The sequence below is a fragment of the Centroberyx gerrardi genome, chromosome 23, assembly GCF_048128805.1.
Source record: "Centroberyx gerrardi isolate f3 chromosome 23, fCenGer3.hap1.cur.20231027, whole genome shotgun sequence".
Taxonomy (NCBI): Eukaryota; Metazoa; Chordata; class Actinopteri; order Beryciformes; family Berycidae; genus Centroberyx; species Centroberyx gerrardi.
Window position 1 is genome coordinate 9,256,635 of NC_136019.1, and position 19,721 is coordinate 9,276,355.

At 43.0% G+C, this 19,721-nt stretch overlaps 1 protein-coding gene across 2 annotated transcripts in view; it reads left to right on the forward strand.

The window, feature by feature from the left end:
* The window catches only part of chd3 (chromodomain helicase DNA binding protein 3), a 44,051-nt gene that overhangs the window by 12,702 nt on the left and 11,628 nt on the right, over nucleotides 1–19,721 (forward strand). Inside the window, exons 12-37 of one of the 2 annotated variants that reach the window (XM_078291616.1) lie at nucleotides 525–656; nucleotides 1,323–1,422; nucleotides 2,144–2,335; nucleotides 2,431–2,631; nucleotides 3,219–3,356; nucleotides 3,696–3,817; nucleotides 4,584–4,757; nucleotides 6,033–6,174; nucleotides 6,727–6,858; nucleotides 7,063–7,180; nucleotides 7,951–8,075; nucleotides 8,948–9,179; nucleotides 9,452–9,636; nucleotides 10,688–10,865; nucleotides 11,328–11,414; nucleotides 11,918–12,003; nucleotides 12,477–12,610; nucleotides 12,732–12,876; nucleotides 13,304–13,466; nucleotides 13,654–13,817; nucleotides 14,338–14,551; nucleotides 15,036–15,140; nucleotides 15,257–15,388; nucleotides 16,124–16,232; nucleotides 16,825–16,957; nucleotides 18,201–18,396. In XM_078291616.1, the coding sequence (XP_078147742.1) occupies nucleotides 525–656; nucleotides 1,323–1,422; nucleotides 2,144–2,335; nucleotides 2,431–2,631; nucleotides 3,219–3,356; nucleotides 3,696–3,817; nucleotides 4,584–4,757; nucleotides 6,033–6,174; nucleotides 6,727–6,858; nucleotides 7,063–7,180; nucleotides 7,951–8,075; nucleotides 8,948–9,179; nucleotides 9,452–9,636; nucleotides 10,688–10,865; nucleotides 11,328–11,414; nucleotides 11,918–12,003; nucleotides 12,477–12,610; nucleotides 12,732–12,876; nucleotides 13,304–13,466; nucleotides 13,654–13,817; nucleotides 14,338–14,551; nucleotides 15,036–15,140; nucleotides 15,257–15,388; nucleotides 16,124–16,232; nucleotides 16,825–16,957; nucleotides 18,201–18,396 (3,839 nt within the window). The remainder of the gene's footprint in view (nucleotides 1–524; nucleotides 657–1,322; nucleotides 1,423–2,143; nucleotides 2,336–2,430; nucleotides 2,632–3,218; nucleotides 3,357–3,695; nucleotides 3,818–4,583; nucleotides 4,758–6,032; nucleotides 6,175–6,726; nucleotides 6,859–7,062; nucleotides 7,181–7,950; nucleotides 8,076–8,947; nucleotides 9,180–9,451; nucleotides 9,637–10,687; nucleotides 10,866–11,327; nucleotides 11,415–11,917; nucleotides 12,004–12,476; nucleotides 12,611–12,731; nucleotides 12,877–13,303; nucleotides 13,467–13,653; nucleotides 13,818–14,337; nucleotides 14,552–15,035; nucleotides 15,141–15,256; nucleotides 15,389–16,123; nucleotides 16,233–16,824; nucleotides 16,958–18,200; nucleotides 18,397–19,721) is intronic. The other variant, XM_078291617.1, reaches the window with a different exon arrangement.

A 19,721-nucleotide genomic window follows, 5' to 3' on the forward strand; every position in this document is an offset into this window, starting at 1 on the left:
GTGCGTGCATGAGTACGTGCACAGATGGGGAAAGTTACTCTTAAAAGTAATTAGTTACTTTACTTGACTACTTACCTTAAAAGTAACTAAATAAATCAATAATAAATAATAAAATTGCTCTTTATTAAAACTAATTCAGCTTCTTTTGCGTTACCCACCCCAAAAAAATTGCATTATTGCTTGTGTCGATCACTGGTTCAAAATGCAATGCACAGTAAGCCAATTTCATTTATATCAAGCATACTTGGATTGCGTTTTTTCTATTAGCAGTATGTTGTCTGACCAGGATTTTCACTTTCTTCTACTGTTGTAAACAAAAATGAAACAATCTGAAAGAAAAATAAAAGTATAAATATTCTAATTTTAAAAAGTAAGTAATAACGCATTACAAGAAATGAAAAACTAACACGCTTTATCACAAAAGTAACCTGAGTACTCAATGTTACAAGGTAACAGATTCCCCCCCAACACTGTCAGTGTGTGTGTGCACTCACCCCAGTATACTGTATGTGTGTCACTGCCAGCCTGGATAAGAAGGGGACGTACCACTACCTGGTCAAGTGGAGAGACCTGACCTACGACCAGTGCACCTGGGAGAGAGACGACCTGGAGATCCCCGACTTCGCTATTTACAAGACCAGCTACTGGAGACACAGGTACGGCCTGATGGGTTCAGTCTGACCCCTGCTGGCCTTGTTATCTCTGGCCTTATTGGGGAGAGCCACACTGCATTTGGTTGTGAGCGGTTAGAGCAGGTTAGGGTTCGGCTCCCAACCTGTTTTGGTTGGCGACCGCATACTGAGGTCAGAATATTCCTGAGATATATGAAAATTGTGCATTTTTTTTACACTGTTCTTCTGTTTACAGTAGATTTATCGGGTAAATTCAATGTTTAGTTTGTCAGAGGACAGGGATCAAGCAGCTTTTGTAAACTTGTCAATAGCAAATCATTGGCAAACAGTGAGGGTTTTATAATAGTTTTTGTGCTGTACAAAAGCCACTAGCCCAAAAACAGTTTTCCCTTTTCAGAATTACCAAAAACTAATATATCAGTCATTTAAGTTGGGAAAAATGGGTTAGTGTAATATCTTTAAATGTTATTGGCAAATCGATGTAAATTCTCCCTCTGAGGATAGTGTGATGATTGTGACTGGACTCGAAATTCATACGGATGGTTAACAGATAGATAATTGACTGACAGATTTATTACTTGCTTGTTTACTTTCTTGCTTTACTGACTGATTAATGGATAGGCTGAATAACAACGATAGATTGACTGACTGACTGACTGACTAACTGATCAATGTCTTGCTGCCTGACAGGGACGAGGTGATGAAGGAGGACCCAGACAAACCCAGGAGGATGAGGAGCATCAGGAACCAGGAGGGTGAGGATGAGGCTCCTGGCTCTCCAGTCAATGATGTGAGTTAACTTTTACTTTACATTTACATGATACATGATACATGATACATGTACATGATGTTTCATTTGTAGCTGCTACATGTGTACAGTTCTCATTCCTGTCAAAACATATGACCAGACCTTGGTCAAAAGACTATTTGAAATATTTTGTTTTCTATTACTGATTTCCGTGGCTTCATATCCAACAGAAAACCATGTGCATATTGTACAGAAAACAGACCTATTTCTTAAATTTCTACTTTGAATTCTCTATATACTGCTTATTATGAGTATATGACTCTAAAAAGATACCTATTCCCCAAATGTCTTTTACATTTTTTATATAGACCTACTGCTTTTTATAATTTTGTGTTATTTTGTGTTTAATGTGACCTACTGGAGCAACCCAAATTCCTTCCATTTTTCCAAATTTACTTGGCCAATAAACCTGATTCTGATTCTGATTCAGTTACATTTCTACAGTGTCTTATATATTGGAACTAATATGATTACCCCAAATAGACTAAAGCAAATGCTCAAAGTAAATGAAAGGATTTCAGTTAAATATTGACCTATATGCTGTATATTAATTTCAGTAATAGTATAATAATATTACTAGTGCTACTACTAGTACTAACTGTAAGTTCAATTACAGAAATAATTATTATAATTTTAAGTACAGTGAAGTTTTGTCCTTATCGAGCTCTTCACATCTCTCTTCTCTTCTCTTCTTCGCTCCCAGCCGACAATAAAGTACGAGGAGCAGCCGGACTTTGTGACGTCGACGGGCGGCACGCTGCACCTGTACCAGCTGGAGGGTCTGAACTGGCTTCGGTTCTCCTGGGCGCAGGGCACCGACACCATCCTGGCAGACGAGATGGGCCTGGGCAAGACCATCCAGACCATCGTCTTCCTCTACTCGCTCTTCAAAGAGGTACTGGAACTGCTTGGTGCTTCTTCTTGTTCCACCTCCTTGTGAAGGCTGAGGCTTGAACCGCAGTATGGTTTTTCCTTCCCTCTGTCCCTCAGGGCCACACCAAGGGCCCGTTCCTGGTCAGCGCCCCGCTCTCCACCATCATCAACTGGGAGAGGGAGTTCGAGATGTGGGCGCCGGACTTCTACGTGGTGACGTACACGGGGGACAAGGACAGCCGAGCCATCATCAGAGAGAACGAGTTCTCCTTCGACGACACCGCCGTCAAGGGAGGGAAGAAGGCCTTCAAACTGCGGGTGAGGAGGAGAATGAAGACGACAAGACGATATGATAATGGGACAAAGTTTTAAAATCAAGTTTGAGGAGGAGAGAAGGGGGCTGTGGGGGATGAAGAAACCAGATCTGTGTGTTCATCACCTCTCTACAGAAGCCCTGAGGGGACATGGGGGGAAAAAGAGCAGAATGCTTTTGAGCTCTTTTTCAATGCTTTTGCAAACCTTACGCATGTTCCCTTTTTTACGTGTTCTTGCAAAAGTTTTGTTTGCAGTTGCAGTATTTTTGCAAACCCCCAAGCATTTCTGCTCTGTGAGGAAATGTAAGACAGGAAACTATAAACAAAACTGACATCCATCACTTTCATCTGTGACCTCTGTTCTGCTGATAATATGCTCATAACATAACATAACATAACATAACATAACATAACATAACATAAAAACATAAACAAAGTGCCCTGTTACACACTGGACCATTGACCAAACTATTCACGTTGGTGTAAGAGTTCACTAATTTGAATATAAATAATCTTCCACTCTTCCTTCCTTCCACTCTTCCTTCCTCCCTTCCTTCCTTCCTCCCTTCCCTCTCCCTTTCCTTCCTGTAGAGGGAGTCTCCTATCAAGTTCCATGTGCTGCTGACCTCCTATGAGTTGGTGACCATTGACCAGACGTCGCTCAAGTCTATTGACTGGGCCTGTCTGGTGGTGGACGAGGCTCACCGCCTCAAGAACAACCAGTCCAAGGTAGCTAGTCTGGGAGTGTGTGTGTGTGTGTGTGTGTGCATGTGTGTGTGTGTGTGTGTGTGTCTGTGCATATCAGTGTCTGTTCTGAAGAGTGACAAATGTGATGATACATCAGTGGTGACAATGATGATGAGGATGACCACAATAATTCATGCATTCATGCATATATGATGAATGCATTATAGTTATGTGTTTCAGCATTGTCTGATGTTGTACTGCCCCTCCATCCTATGAGGAAAAAATAGCAATATTAACAATAAACATGTAAAAGTAACAATAATGGCAGTTGTCTGATAAGAAACTACCTGACATCCATCTTTTTCTCATCTCTGTCTCCAGTTCTTCAGGCGTCTGAACGACTATAAGATCGACCACAAGCTGCTGCTGACTGGAACTCCTCTGCAGAACAACCTGGAGGAGCTGTTTCACCTGCTCAACTTCCTCACCCCCAACCGCTTCAAGTAGGGATTCTCTCTCTCTCTCACACACACACACACACACAGTTTTTATCAGCCAAAATAATGAATATGTTTCATATAAATATGTCACTCTACTCTTTTTCAGTGCTATTTCATAATCAGATATGTGTGTTAATTTGAAACTCACTTATACAATAGGTCGAGTTTGTAATTCATCATGGAGTGCAACAGAACTCAGTCTCAATATAACCGAGGGTTTCAGCCCACTGAGCACTGAGTCATTTCAACATTACGTCTATGCTTTAGCTCTCATAAAGGCCAGGATGTTTTTGGTTATGTACAGCCAGTTTTAGACCAAGCAGTAAACGCATTATTACATATTTAAACAATGCATAAACAGTTGTAAAGAGAGAAGTCCATATGTACAAGATAACGCTTTATTTTTTATCATATACCCCAGAAGACTGAGTCTAAGATGTAAACGTCTACTAAACTTTCACTTTTAAACCCTATGTAGCCTCATTTTAGCCTTGACGTCTATAACAAACCGTCTTTTAAATGGCTAATCAACGTAAAATTGCTCAGTGGGAAATGTCTCAAAAAGTTACTGGCCAGTATGGCAGGTGTGGCTTACTGATTTATCTGCTAAAGACAATTTTACCTGAATTTGGTGCTTCTAATTCCCTCCAATCCTTTCCTCCTGTACTTACCTTCATCCTTCCGATCCACCTCCTCTCTCCCTCCATGACTCACTCTGTGTCTCTCTCCCCCAAACTCCCTCCCACCCCTTCCTTCTCTCTCTGTATAGTAACCTTGAAGGCTTCCTGGAGGAGTTTGCCGACATCTCCAAGGAGGACCAGATCAAGAAGCTCCACGACCTGCTGGGGCCTCACATGCTGCGCAGGCTGAAGGCCGACGTCTTCAAGAACATGCCAGCCAAGACCGAGCTCATCGTCAGAGTGGAGCTGAGCCCCATGCAGAAGTAAGACACTGGGGAGGGTGGAGGGATACATGTAGCGTGGTGGTATCCTGCAGGTTAGAGGAGCTGGCTGATGGCTGGTGTTTCAAATACCCAGACTAGCTGGGAAAAACTGGGCAGGGAAAGTGAATGCGCAACACTTTCCCCTCCTTCAACAACTGTCACCTAGCATATCATCGCTGTCAGGTGAAAACCATGTAACTCCAATTCTAGGGATTTTTTTAACTTCAATTCAAATGAAAGATCACATGTTCCTCTACAAAATGAGAACTTTCTACAACCCTTGGAATGATGAAACCCTTTCAAAACCATTTGGATAAATTCAAAAATACATGGCCATCAAGCTGAAAACAAGGTTATCCATGCTTAGCAAACCAACCCAGGATAAATAAAGGTAAAAAGCAAAAAGGAAGGATTGACAGTTGAAGGGAGTGGAGAGGGATCTAGGAGCAGAAACCAAGGAGAGACCAATGGCTGCCATGCTATCTCACCATTTTTTTGGATTTATGTGGAAGGATTCCACCATGTAGAACCATAATTGTTGGATTCAGTGGGAATCAACAAGCTCAACACAGAAAATCAGGCATAAAGGTATAAAATGTGATTATCAGTTAGTTATGTCGTCAAAAGTCTACTATTTTGCCACCTATCAATTACTTGATTTGCTTTAAAAACATCCACAGCAACCTTTATACTTAATTTTCCAACTACCAGTGTAGATTTACAATGTTGACCAACAATTGCATACAGGCCTGCTGGTCCCATTAAGTTGTTTATATTGGATATAAGATAAGATAAGATAGCACTTTATTAATCCCCTTAGGGAAATTCAGGTGCCACAGCAGCAACTGGCAGAACAGTACCAAGGAAAACAAGTACAGGAAGATGATAAAAAAGAAGAGGTAATAAGATAAATAAAGGTAATGTACATACTATAAAACTATAGAGACAGTGCAAATGATGCAAATGAATGCGAATAATACTAATGTATTAGCATTGCAGGAGTAGGATATTGCAAATGTGCAATGTAATGTTGAAGTAGAAAATGAGGGAACTTAAACATATTTGCACCAGTGAGAGAAAACAAGCTTTCCAGGGTGGATGGTGTTTTTATAGAAATATGGAACAATGGAGGGAGGGGAGGAGAGAGAGGAAGGAAGTTTATCTCTGAATGGGATTGAGAAAAAATAACATTTTTTCATCAAATCTATAACAGAAGGAATGTGGGCAAAGTAGGAAAACAAATGTGTCATACATGAATTACTGTATATTAAACAGGAAATACTACAAGCTGATTCTGACCAAGAACTTTGAGGCCCTCAATTCGAAAGGCGGAGGGAACCAGGTCTCCCTGCTCAACATCATGATGGACCTGAAGAAGTGCTGCAACCACCCCTACCTCTTCCCCGTCGCCTCCATGGTAACAACATCCACACACAGACGCCTTTGTCCTGTCGCCTATACTGTAAAAAATAACATGATGATAATACCTTCCATAGCCAAGGGTGAGGGGGGGAGTGAAATGACTAAAGACTCATAGAAAAATCCAAAGAAAATCAACACTACATTGTCACTTGTGTTAAATTTGACCTATTTGCCCACTGTTCATCACACAGGATGTGTAAGGCCTCCATTCATTTATAGTATTTCATTTGTTTTCAAACCTTTCCCTTTGAACTACTCTTGAGTTACAGGATAGTGACACCTTCTGGTGATTTTAGGTAGTGCTCTTATATCATATTTGTACATAAAGAAATACATGGTGAAAGTGAAATTTGAGAGGCAGACATGCATTTGTCATTATGATGTTAAAGCCTTAGACATTATAATAATTTTTAATTAATTTCTTATCAATGCAGTCACTAAAACGTTTATTCTTGTCATGCCAACCCTGATTTTAATGTTGTGTATTTACCTTGTGGTGTGGTGTGTGTGTGTGTGTGTGTGTGTGTGTGTGTGTGTGTGTGTATAGGAAGCCCCAAAAACAGCCAGTGGTGCTTACGAGGGGGCGGGCCTCACTAAGGCTTCTGGGAAACTGACGCTGTTGCAGAAGATGCTGAGGAAACTGAAGGAGCAGGGACACCGAGTGCTGGTCTTCTCACAGGTACACACACACACACACACACACACACACACACACACCCCACACCACATGTTGAATTAGTCCCATGACAACCCCAGAAGTATATTGTGATTCCAGCTGTGTGTATGTGGGAATTGAAGTAAACCTGAAAACATATCCACATGACCAGTTCTCTCTCTCTCTGACTCTCTCTCTGTCTCTCTCTCTCTCTCTCTCCATCTGTAGATGACTAAAATGCTGGACTTGTTGGAGGACTTCCTGGACTATGAGGGTTATAAGTATGAAAGAATCGATGGAGGCATCACAGGAGCGCTGAGGCAGGAGGCCATCGACCGTTTCAATGGTGAGATGGATCATCTTTAAAGGGGCATTAAGTGAACTATGGCCTCTATCGACCTCTATCAGCGACCAGTAGGAACTACAACAACATCGACAAGTCTCTACCACAGCTTAGGGTTGTCTGTAATTCACACAAACAGAGCAGAGATCCAACAGAAAGGTCTCGTGAAGAGGGAATATATCACGATGCAAAATGCTGTAATGATAATACTGATGTGTCATTTGCTTTTTCGGCTTGAGAACGAGGCTTTTTAGCCCTTGTAGCTGAAATATCTGGTGACAGCGGCCACTTGTAGCCCTGTGCTCCATCGTTGAGCAGATAAAAATATGAGTAGGTGGGAGGAGATTGGATCTTGAAATGCCAGTGGGCGGGGAATTTTTTGTTCCAAAACACAGTACAAGCCAGAAATCTCAGCACCTGGTGAAGTAATTGTTGAGTCATTGGTATTGGTCAACAACCCTATTAATCCCCTGCAGATATATTCTGGTCATTTTGTGCTATTGGACACTAAAAATCATACTTATTGCACATTTAAACTTCATACTGTGCTATGAAGGACCTGTGATCGTTATTTTACTGATACTGACCTTATTGACTACCATATTAGCACCATAAAGATGGATTTGTTGTTTAGTTACTGACACTAGTGGGATCCTAAAGTTAAAGAGAACTTCATGTCACTGTCTGTCTGTCTGTCTGTCTGTCTGTCTGTCTGTTGTTCTCTCACACACACACTCTCTCTCCATCTCTCCCTCTCCTCCCCCTCCTTCCAGCTCCCGGGGCTTGTCAGTTCTGTTTCTTGCTCTCCACCAGAGCGGGGGGTCTGGGGATCAACCTGGCCACAGCAGACACCGTCGTCATCTTCGACTCCGACTGGAACCCTCACAACGACATACAGGTACGACTGGACTGGTCGCTCTTATGGATGGAAACAGTTAAACTGCTACTGCAAACTGTGCAACTCAGTGGGAAATGTTGACTAGTATCAGAGGAAGGATACAGCAATCACTGTGATTACTGTGTCATGTGTTGGTGTGTCAGCAGGTTGGCTGATTGTACAGCGGGTGATTATAGCACTCCTATTTCCTTCCCCTTTTTAACTTTCATTATTGTTTCTTTGTTGTTGTTATGTGTGTTTATTATGTACCAAATTTGTTGTTGCTACGACATTCATAGTTCCTTCAGGAATAAATCATATCTATCCCGTCAATTAACCACTGGGTAATGTACTGTACTAGTTGACACCAGAACTACTAGTTGCTATAACAAAATATAAAATTTCATGCATGGTTCACCAATGAGAAAATCATTTTTTGTGTTTTTATGTTTTTAATTTTATGTTTTTTTATGTTTATTAAACTTACTGAGGAAAAAGTAATGGAATCATCTTTAACTGGTTTTGTAACTGGTTTATCGCATCTTTTTGGTGTACACTATATAATATCTGTCTGTTACACTGTCTTTCTATTTTTAGACTAGTTAGTTGGTTTCATAACTTCAGATGAATCTGCAGCAAAACTGGTTGAAGTTCCCATCTCTAGCATTTAGCAATACATAGGATGTGATGTAATGATTCTTTGTAACTTAGCTTGCTTGCTAGAGGAAAAAGGTGAGTGAGAGCAGTTTGTCATTGTAAGTGGGCCCATCCCATTACTGATGTGTCATTGAATTACCTCTAGGCCTCTTGGCATCCCAGAACCACACACACACCCCTCCACACTCGAAATAGCACTTCCTTGTATCAACACTTAAATCTTTCCATGTCTCCAGGCGTTCAGTCGTGCCCACCGTATTGGGCAGGCCAACAAGGTGATGATCTACCGCTTCGTGACTCGCGCCAGCGTGGAGGAGCGCATCACCCAGGTGGCCAAGAGGAAGATGATGCTGACCCACCTGGTGGTGCGGCCGGGCCTGGGCTCCAAGGCCGGCTCCATGTCCAAGCAGGAGCTGGACGACATCCTCAAGTTCGGGACAGAAGAGCTCTTCAAGGACGAGGGAGAGGGTAACGACAGTTGTTGTTAAACATGAATTTAAAAAGCACAAGTACTTCAGCTGCACTGTGTTCTTTGTGTCAAGGGAAATTACAATTTCCAGTGAAATATAATGGTGTAATGCATTTAATTTGAGGTCTTGGGGTGATTTTGGGATGGGGTTTATTCTAATAGGGAAGATCTGGAGTTTCTGTTTATCAATTGCAGTGGGACTTTTTATCAGATAAACTGTTCTGGCAGAACAAGACAAAAATCAATTTCATTCCATCTCCACACGTGGCAGGTATGAAGTGTCCAGTGAGGGATAAAGGCGAGGACGAGGGCAGCGTGATCCACTATGACAGCACCGCCATCGAGAGGCTGCTGGACCGGAGCCAAGACGCCACGGACGACTCGGACGTTCAGAACATGAACGAGTACCTCAGCTCCTTTAAAGTGGCCCAGTACATGGTCCGAGAAGAGGACAAGGTGAGACACGGAGGGAAGGTGGAAGGAGGGAGGGGGAAGGAGGAGAGGAAGGACTTACTTCAGCTCCTTCCAAACAGCTAACACATGGCTATGGAAGAGAATAAAACAAGAGATGGAGGAGGGAGTGGGACAGCGACAGATGAAGGAGAGGTGGGAATGGGACAGGACAACAGATCTGCAATGGCACAAATATTATAACAATTATTACAACAATGGTTCACATCAAGACTACACAAACATGCAGTTATCAGGCTACGTGCCTCATATTTTAATTTACCTTTGAGCCATTTTTAAGCGTAATATTTACACAATCCAAGCTACTGATTGTCTTAATACTTTGAGGCAAGCTGCTGAATGGAGGAGGGGAAGGTAGAGATGGGTGATAGAGGACTGTTGAAACCCTCAATCGCACTTAATGTGTTAAATGTGTTGTTCTCTGTTTGAAGTTCATTTCAAATGAGAGAATCCGTTATAAGTGCATCATTCCGTTGCAGATGCATTTCAGTTCAGGTGTTGCATGCGCTCATGCATAAACTAAAACAATTGTTCTTTAACCCCATATTTGCTCGCTCTGCATGATGTTTTTTGGTACAAAACATTTCATCAGTGAATCAAAGTTGCCGTGAAAGTGTATGTTGTAGTACTACAATTGATAATCACAACCAATCAGTTTCATCTAAATACGTTAAATCTGCAAATAGTTTGTAGCAATATAAATGCATTACAGATTAGGTGTGATCGCGATGTAATCTTTAGTGTAGCTAAATTTTAGAAGTTCAAAAGAGAGAGGAAGAAAGATAAGGAGCAAAGATACCCAGGTCTAGCACTATTTACATGTCCGTGTGTGTGTGTGCAGTATGTGTGTGCGTGTGTGTGTGTGTGTGTGTGTGTGTATCAAGGAGGTACATGAGGAAAGACATATTCAGATTACCTTGTGTTAACTGGCCAAATTACATAATCTTCCTCGATCTGGAATCAAACATGCTTCAATCAATATCAGTCTCTGCACATGTGAAGTCCACATCCTACATGTACTTATCTGTTGCTGCAGATCGAGGAGATAGAGCGGGAGATCATCAAGCAGGAGGAGAACGTGGACCCGGACTACTGGGAGAAGCTGCTGCGGCATCACTACGAGCAGCAACAGGAGGACCTGGCCAGCAAACTGGGCAAGGGCAAGAGGAACCGCAAGCCGGTCAACTACAACGACGCAGCACAGGAGGACCAAGGTAGGGACTGGGTTTGTCCTTTGAACCCGGTCTGGACCTGCAAGCTTTCAATAGTAGCAGTCCTAGTTCCACTGTAAGTCAGTAGAACAAGAGGAGTTTAAGATTCTTTTGAGAAACTAGGAGGAGAAACGAGGATCTTTCATTTCAGTCTTGCCAGTATGAAAGTAAAACTCACTATGGATTATTATTAAATTAATTATCTTGATCTTAAGACCTTTGCCTAGAAAATAGTAGCATTTTAGAGGCTGCAATCAACTAATATTTCCCCCCTGTATGGATATAACCAAACCCAAATACTTATTGGTATTAGATGTTTACATTATTTTTCTTGAGATATCTGTAGTTCCGTAGCACAGTGATGTATCCATGATGTAGTCTGGCTTATGTCTGAGCTATTGCTTACACAGTGGAAGTGAATGGGCCTAGCCTATTGACGGACCACCCCGCCATGTGCTGTTTCAGAGTGGCATGCTGATATTTCAGATAACCAGTCCGAGTATTCAGTGGGCTCCGAGGAGGAGGATGAGGACTTTGACGAGAGGCCAGAAGGTAAGGAGAGATACGAGAGGCACCGAGCGGAGCTCCTCACCAACAATGAGAGATGTCTGCTGTAACAAAGTACATGCACAAGTCTGCCTTGAATTACAATTTGAAATGGATTCAGTTACTACAGTACTCTGGCGGGGGTTGATCTTGTCTGGCACTGAGCAAATCAGATGGTTGCCAAAAATGCAAACCACCATCCATCTTTTAGTTCAGAAACGTCAAAAGCAAATGCTCTAAGCAGTTGGAGGTTTTTTGTTTCTTGGTTGATCCAGGTCTGTAGACAGTAGATTTAAAGGAGATTCTGGGGACAATAGATCATTACTCGCTGTACTTGTATGTTCTCGATCTAAATCACCAAGATTAGATCTAGTCTGCAGAAAGCTAGATACCCAAAACAAAAGCTGTGATTGTTGACTGTTTCCCACCTCTAACATCCTTTGTTGCTCCCTGTGCATCAACCTGCCCTTGTTGCCATCCTTCCCTGTGCCTCCATCACCTGTCTGTAGGTCGAAGGCAGTCACGCCGTCAGCTGAGGAATGAGAAGGATAAGCCGCTGCCTCCTCTCCTGGCCAGAGTGGGAGGCAACCTTGAGGTCTGTACATCTCTTTGGTACCACTTCTGTTTTCATTTTAGGCTTTTTTTATTGTGATATTATTGGAATCTGCTGGCTTTGTTTTTCTAACAGTCTGTGATTGGGGATGGCAGCAAAGCTTGAATATCAAATCTAGCTCCAAACTTCCAAGCTCATTTGTCATCCTAATAATGGCAGCCATGATTATAATGCCCTGCATTGTTCAAGCTTGGACTCAAAGTTTATTCTAGCGTTATTATCCAGTTACGCCTATTCAAAAAGGCCTTGGTCAATGTAAGAAATACATGGGTGTCGATAGGAAAATGAACCTTCAACCTTGAAAAGTTTCTCATTCTCTGACATTTTCAGCCAGGTTTTTCCAGGATACTAACAATACGCAGATACATTTTTAAGAGACCAGGACTGTTTCCACTGTTCACAGAATGCCAGTTTTACTCATCCATAATATTCTGTAATTTCCACCATGTGGATAGGTGCTGGGCTTCAACACTCGCCAGCGGAAGGCTTTCCTGAACGCCGTGATGCGCTGGGGAATGCCGGCCCAGGACGCCTTCTCCTGTCAGTGGCTGGTCAGAGACCTCAGGGGCAAGACGGAGAAAGAGTTCAAGTGAGGGAGTCACACAAGATTTAAACTGGCCAGTCATAATTTACTCTCTTTCTCCCACTGTGTCAATCCTTCAACCATTTATCTCTCTCTCGTCCCCTTCTCCCTCCTTCCTCTCCTCCAGAGCTTACGTGTCTCTCTTCATGCGGCACTTGTGCGAGCCGGTAGCCGACGGGTCCGAGACGTTCGCCGACGGCGTGCCGAGGGAGGGCCTGTGCCGCCAGCCGGTCCTGACCCGCATCGGGGTCATGTCCCTCGTCAAGAAGAAGGTCAGGACAAAGGACGATTGCAGCAGGGTGTCTGCAGGTCCATAAAACATATTAAAGCATCTTAAATGTATCAAAATACAAAATTAATTTCAGAGGTCTTAAAATGTTGGGGTTTTCCCTCTGCACTGCTTTTCTAGCAAGAAATCAACCTTATCACCCTGACAGATATTCTGATTGGCAACTGCTTTTAGTTTTCCAGGTCGTTTTTGTTTTGAAACGGGTCTTAGATTTTATCCTAACATCTTAAAGTCTTAAATCCAGCTTGTTGAAACCTGCAGACACCCTGATCTACTGCCTCTGCCGAGGGGAATGCACGATGAGCTGCCAGGCAAACAGGCAGCACGGATGTGAAACTAAATAGGGTTGAATTAGGAGAGCGCATGTGTTTCGAGCTGTTTATTTTGCTGAGTGTTTGGTGTGTGTCCAGATCCAGGAGTTCGAGCACATCAACGGGCGGTGGAGTCTTCCAGAGCTCAAGCCTGAGGTCAGCGTGGACAAATCCTCCTCCAGAGCCTCCTCCCCCGCCTTCAAGACCGCCACACCCACTCCTGATGCCAGCTGTAACAACACACCTTGCACCTCCAAGCCAGGTACACACACACACACACACACACACACACACACACACACACACACAAACATACCATTCCAGATCCAGCAGGGGGCACTCCACGTACCAGATTTAGAGTTGGATATGACCCACAGCATTGTGTGTGCATTTTGGTGTGTGTGTGTGTGTGTGTGTGTGTGTGTTTGTCCGATTGTGTGTGTGTGCAGCAACCCCTGCTCCTGCAGACAAGCTGGAAAAGAATGGGAAAGAGGGAGAGAAGGAGGAGGAGAAGGAGGAAGGAGAGGCCCCGTCGGAGAGAGAGAAAGAAAAAGAGAAAGAGAAGGATGAGGGGAAAGAGGCGGAGAGCAACAAGCCTGGAGACCCTGAAGAGGTGGGAAATGGTTCTCAAAGCAGCAGATATTCTTTTCTTCAGACGCTAAACAACTATATATTCAATATCCCGTTGGTTTTGACCAATGCTGCCAATCAAAGAGTCTTCTTTAATCAGAAAATTAGTGTTATGAGCATAATGCTTTCTTTACATTATCATACATTTTACTGTTTTTGTATCCCTGCTATTTTGGTTTATTTTATTCAAGCTACTTTTTAAATCAATATGTACAGTTACATCTTATATAAGACGTGCTACATAAATCGTTAGGTGAAAACCTCATAATTCCCAAACTTCTTGAAGGACTACATGCTTCTCTATGGGTTGAGAAAATTGTGCACCCATTGGGTTTATGAAACCTTTTCAAAACGAATTACATAAACTCAAAAATACATGATCATCAAGCTATAAACAAGGCTGTTTTCCTAGTTGACAATTTGGAGATAGGAGGTTTTCACCCTACAACAGCAAAATAAAGATTAATTCCTCAATTGATAACATATTCTATTATTTTCTCAAGCCTTCCTCCGCGACAAAAGAGACGGCACAAGACGCGTCCCCCGGCCGAAAAACTGAAAACAAGGAAGAGAGCGAAAGCCTGAAAGAGGAGGAGAAGAAAGAAACGTCTGACACCCCGCCTGCCACAACCGAGGAGAAGAAAGTACAGGAGGAAAGCAAAGAGGAGACAAAACAAACAACAAAGCAAGTTCCTCAGGTCAAAGATGAGAAACCAGGTAAAAACATAAACACACTCAATATAAACAATATGGCTGATAACAGGTTAGAGGTCAATTCATTTGCAGTTCAACCCAACCAGGAAAATCAATTGTCTTTATCATCAAAAACATTAAAAACGTCTATCTTAAAACAGTTCATATCTTATCTTATCTTGAATGAACTGAGAATAAAGTCTATATCATCAGCCAATGAATAGTCTCACCTTACAGTTAAAAATTATTGTATTCAATTATTATATTGAAAGAGATTTGACCCCAAAGCCTGACTGGTAAACTGTCATTTTATCAATCTGATCAATGAACTGTGATTTCATTGACTGATCCACATAAATGCAGGGCAAACCGATTTCACTTTTGCCCATCAATGAGTTGAAATCCTATATGCACTCATAGAGGAAACAGGTGTGTGTGGGGCAATGTAAAAGCCAAAGTCCTTGCTGATGTTAATTGAAGTGATTGACGGCTGTGTCTGTTCTTGCAGAAGGAGAGAAGGTGGGAGAAGAGAAGGAGAAGCGCGAGGAGACGCCCGCTCCGACGGAAGCAACAGACACCAAGGACAAGACCGAGGCGACTGACGTGAAGAAGGGTGAGTCTTACAATCTGTGTTTCTCTCCATTTCACCTGTGATAATAACCCGTCATAAAGTGATGTCTTGCCCGTCTTTGCTAAATGACACCGTTGTCGTCTCTCTCTCGACCACAGAGGAGGTCAAAGGTGAAAAAGAGGCTGGGAAAGACGTCAAAGGAGCTAAGGAGGAGCTGCCCAAGGGCAACGGGAAGCCGCCCGCCGAGCGACCCCGCTTCATGTTCAACATCGCAGATGGAGGCTTCACTGGTGAAAATACCTTCCTACCTGCTACTTTACTACCTGCCTACCACCCGCTGCCTACTGCATGAGCTCTGATTTATGCCAGGGGCTAAACACTGGCTCAGTCACCCTCTGATTTCCCTGCAGTGAAATGATGTAACTGATGCATTTTAACACTACATGTAGAGTAGCTCCAGTTGGATTGGGGTCCTTTACACATTTAACTTTCCCACTGTCGACTTGCTAAGTTCTCAGGTCAGTTTTGATTAATTTTGACTAATTTTTCTCACCTCGTCCTACTACAAACAGCTTGAACAATCTAGTTTTCCTTGGTTACACTTCAAAATTCATTGTCTATTTCAGCTGGTGGAGTAGTAATCAGTACAATTTGTTGATTCAACTTTGACATCACATCACAGCTGTCAAGTTCAGGGTCATTTCACGCTCAGTTATATTTTGTATTGAAGCAAAAATTGCAATCCTGCTCATTAAATGTAACATTTATGCCCAATTGTCTTCTCAAAAAATTCCATCCACGTCCATGTCCATCCATAGACTCTTCCATTTTTAGATCAGGAAGTAGATTTATTTATGTATTTTTTGTCAAAATGACAAACAGCATTGAGCCTCTTTACCTTTACCTTGTTCAGCTCTGCAGGCTGTGGAATCACCTGCAGCCAGGCTTCATAGCTGTTATTTTACCACGAGCTAAGTGTTTTGAGACCAGTGTTATTTTTCCCTTGTGCTGGCTTTGTCCCGCAGAGCTGCACACTCTCTGGCAGAACGAGGAGCGGGCTGCCATCTCCTCTGGAAAGATGAACGAGATCTGGCACCGCCGACACGACTTCTGGCTGCTGGCGGGAATCGTGCTGTATCCTTGACAGCGGTTGCCCGGGCGATGACCCCGCTGTGTTTATTTTTCTATCGGTGGTAGAAGCCCAGTGTAATAAGTCAACAAGTCAGCCGGGGCTCAGTAAACAGTAAACTGTATCTACTGGAAGCTAATGTAGTCGCCCATTTAGTTCATTTTCTTCTCTCTATTATTTCAATTAGGGCTATGCAATGTTGACACAAAAGTCATGTTTTCATTATTTTGCGAGCTCACGGTTGGGTTTTGCTGAGTTTGATTAAAGTGAAAGAGAAGAATCATCTTGTTTCAGAAGCAGCTTTTATTTTGCACTAAAAAGAATTGTAGCCTCTTGCAATTTTGTATTTTAAGATGATCAAGCGCTTTTCTCATGCATTCAAAAGGTATCACCCAAATAATTTACCCAAGTCTTGTTACACATCAATATTCGGCCAATATTCGCCATTCTTGATGTTAAATGCAGTGAAACCCTCCCTGTTCTTCACTGTAATTGTTCCAAACTTCATGATGGAGGGTTGGGAATCTGGCCCATTCAAGGCTCCTTCACCTTAGCGCTTAACCAAATTGTTACGTGACCCTTGACCCCTTGTGGCAGTCACGGCTACGCCCGGTGGCAGGACATCCAGAACGACCCGCAGTTCGCCATCGTCAACGAGCCTTTCAAGTCGCAGGCGAACAAGGGCAACTTCCTGGAGATGAAGAACAAGTTCCTGGCCCGACGCTTCAAGGTAGGACGGGATTTATTTGACCTTTTTTAACCTCAGACAAGCCCTCCTATGCAAAAAAAATCCCATGTCATATTTCTCAGTGTCTTGGATCACCTGACCTGTTTGATGGTTGGATGACAGATGCCCCTAGACCCAGATATTGGCTGGATGGTATTGCTGACCGCTGCATTTCTGAAACGGCACTCATCCTGTTTTTGACGGGCTCACATGTTTCAGATCCTGCCCTCAACATCCTCATTTATCTCCCTCTCTCTCTTTCTCTCTCTCTGTCTCTCGCTTTCTTGTTATCTCTCTTGCCAAATATAAATTCTTTATAAATCTACCATGGGCAATGGCAAAAACAGCAGGAGTACTTTCTCTCTGATATCCTCTTAACATATTTGTGAAGTTCTAATTGGTTGTGTAACACTGATAACCTCTTTTGCAACACGTTTAACACAAATAACCCCCTTTTACAAGATGCTTGACACCCACACACACACGCACACACACACACACACACACACACACAATTTAATCACTGTCTGAAGCTTGAGTTGGCCTGAAAGGCCTGCGTTGCTGTTGCTATGCCGACCGAGACATTGATACATAGCTTAGAAACAGCAGAAATAGAAGAATCGAAGCTAATGGCAGAATGATAGAGGAAGGAATGAACTGATAGAAGTAGTTTTCAGACACACAGGGAGTAAGAAGAGGAGGGGGGCAAAAGGAGGGAGAATGGGAAAGATAAGAAAACCAAGAGCAAGCCTTGATTTGTTTGACTTTGAAATCTAATTAATCATTGTTTTACTATTTTCTTCTCCTTCATCATTCTCTCTCTTTCTCCCTTGCTCTTTCTTGCTCTCTCTAGGCGAGATTTTGATGTAAAAATACACCCGTCTTATCAGCCTAAATCGCAAAGTGGGGCTGCAGTAGAGAAGCGCGTCCCATCACCACTAACTGAGACCCTGTAGATTTGCCCAAATTAAATTCTGGTGTCAGGTACGGACGCTTCTCCACCCACAGAAAGTGACGAATCACAACTTAAGAGTGAAATACTCCTCCTAAGCGTCCCAGAGAAAGCTGGACTCACCAACGTTAGCTCTTTTGCCTCTCTCATCCCTTTGGTATAACGCATCGCAGAGCAGCTGGGTTGGTAAACACTTAGAAATGACATACTAACACAACATTGCTCTCCCTGCTTTCTTCCCACCTGCCTCCATCCTTCCCGCCCCCCCCCCTCCGCCCCCTCTCCACCCTCCAGCTGTTGGAGCAGGCGTTGGTGATAGAGGAGCAGTTGCGGCGGGCGGCCTACCTGAACATGACCCAGGACCCCAGCCACCCGGCCATGGCGCTCAACGCCCGCTTCGCCGAGGTGGAGTGCCTGGCCGAGTCGCACCAGCACCTCAGCAAGGAGTCGCTGGCCGGCAACAAGCCGGCCAACGCCGTCCTGCACAAGGGTGGGTGAGGGGGGGGGTGGGTGGGGGGTGGGGGGGGTTTGAGGGGAGCGGAGGAGGGCTGGGGTGACACTTGCAATGAGAGATACAATGTAATTCCTTGTTTTCTGTCTGTAATAATCAACTAATGCATAGTGATTCTTTGTTTAGTTTTTCTTTATTTTGACTATTTTTCACATTTTAGAATAATAGTAAAGACATCAAAACTATGAAATAACACAAATGGAATTATGTAGTGACCAAAAAACTGTTAAACAAATCAAAACTATCTTATATTTTAGATTCTTTAAAGTAGCCACCCTTTGCCTTCATGGACAGGCAAAGGCTTTGGAAAGAAATTCATACATAGGCATCAACTTCACTATTTATATTGGTCTAAGAAACAAATTTCATGCATATGTGTTGGTATGTTTATGAAAGAGAGAGACAGCAAGAAACAGAGACAGAGACAAACATTCTTAGGCTGAGGCAGAGAGTGAGACAGGCAGACAGATTTAGAAAGAGAGAGAGACAGCTTGGCAGAGAGAGAGAGAGAGAGAAGCAGAGACACTTACAGGCATACAGTGAGATAGACATCATCGCACAACTCGGCGGCGTTGTTGTGCGAGCCGACTCTTTCCTGCAGCGGGGGCCGCGTCGCTCTGCCAGGAGCTGACTGCTCACAAAGCCGCGCAGATAAGCTTACACCGTGTTAAGTGATAGCTCCAAACATTTCCTCACCCGCTGCCTGGCAAGTCTGTCCATGTTTATATTGTTCTTTCGAAAGGATAATATGTTCGGTGCACTCCTGTTCCTGTCCGCGTTTTGTATTTCTGCACGTAATGACATTCAAGTTAATGAGCGCTCATAAACACTTTTATCAGTTTGAAAAGCCACTGTGTTAGTCTGTAATCAGTGACTAATTGATTGAATGTGATGAGGAGTACAAGGAGGCAAGATGAAGAAACGGTGGAAAATGGTAATGTCGAATTGAATGAGTTTTTAGGTTTTCAAAAAATCTGACATTTTGGGAAAAACAACTGAAAAACCCATGAAGATGAGATATAGGTTTTTAAAAGTCGGTGTTGGTCAAAGCCTGAGAATTTAGTGACCATATTCCATAAAGCTTCAAAGAAAAACAGAGATCTACAACCTCAATATTCTGGTTACATGGTCACACAAATTTCACCACGAGTCAAAACAATATTTAACCTTGGAAGAACTTTTTAACTTTTTTTTGGTAAACCTCCACCGAAGTGCATGAGCGGTCAACCAAGATTCATCCAAGATTAACCTTCGGCCCGGCATTCAGGCCTTTTCCCATGCTCTGTGTATTAATAAATACACAC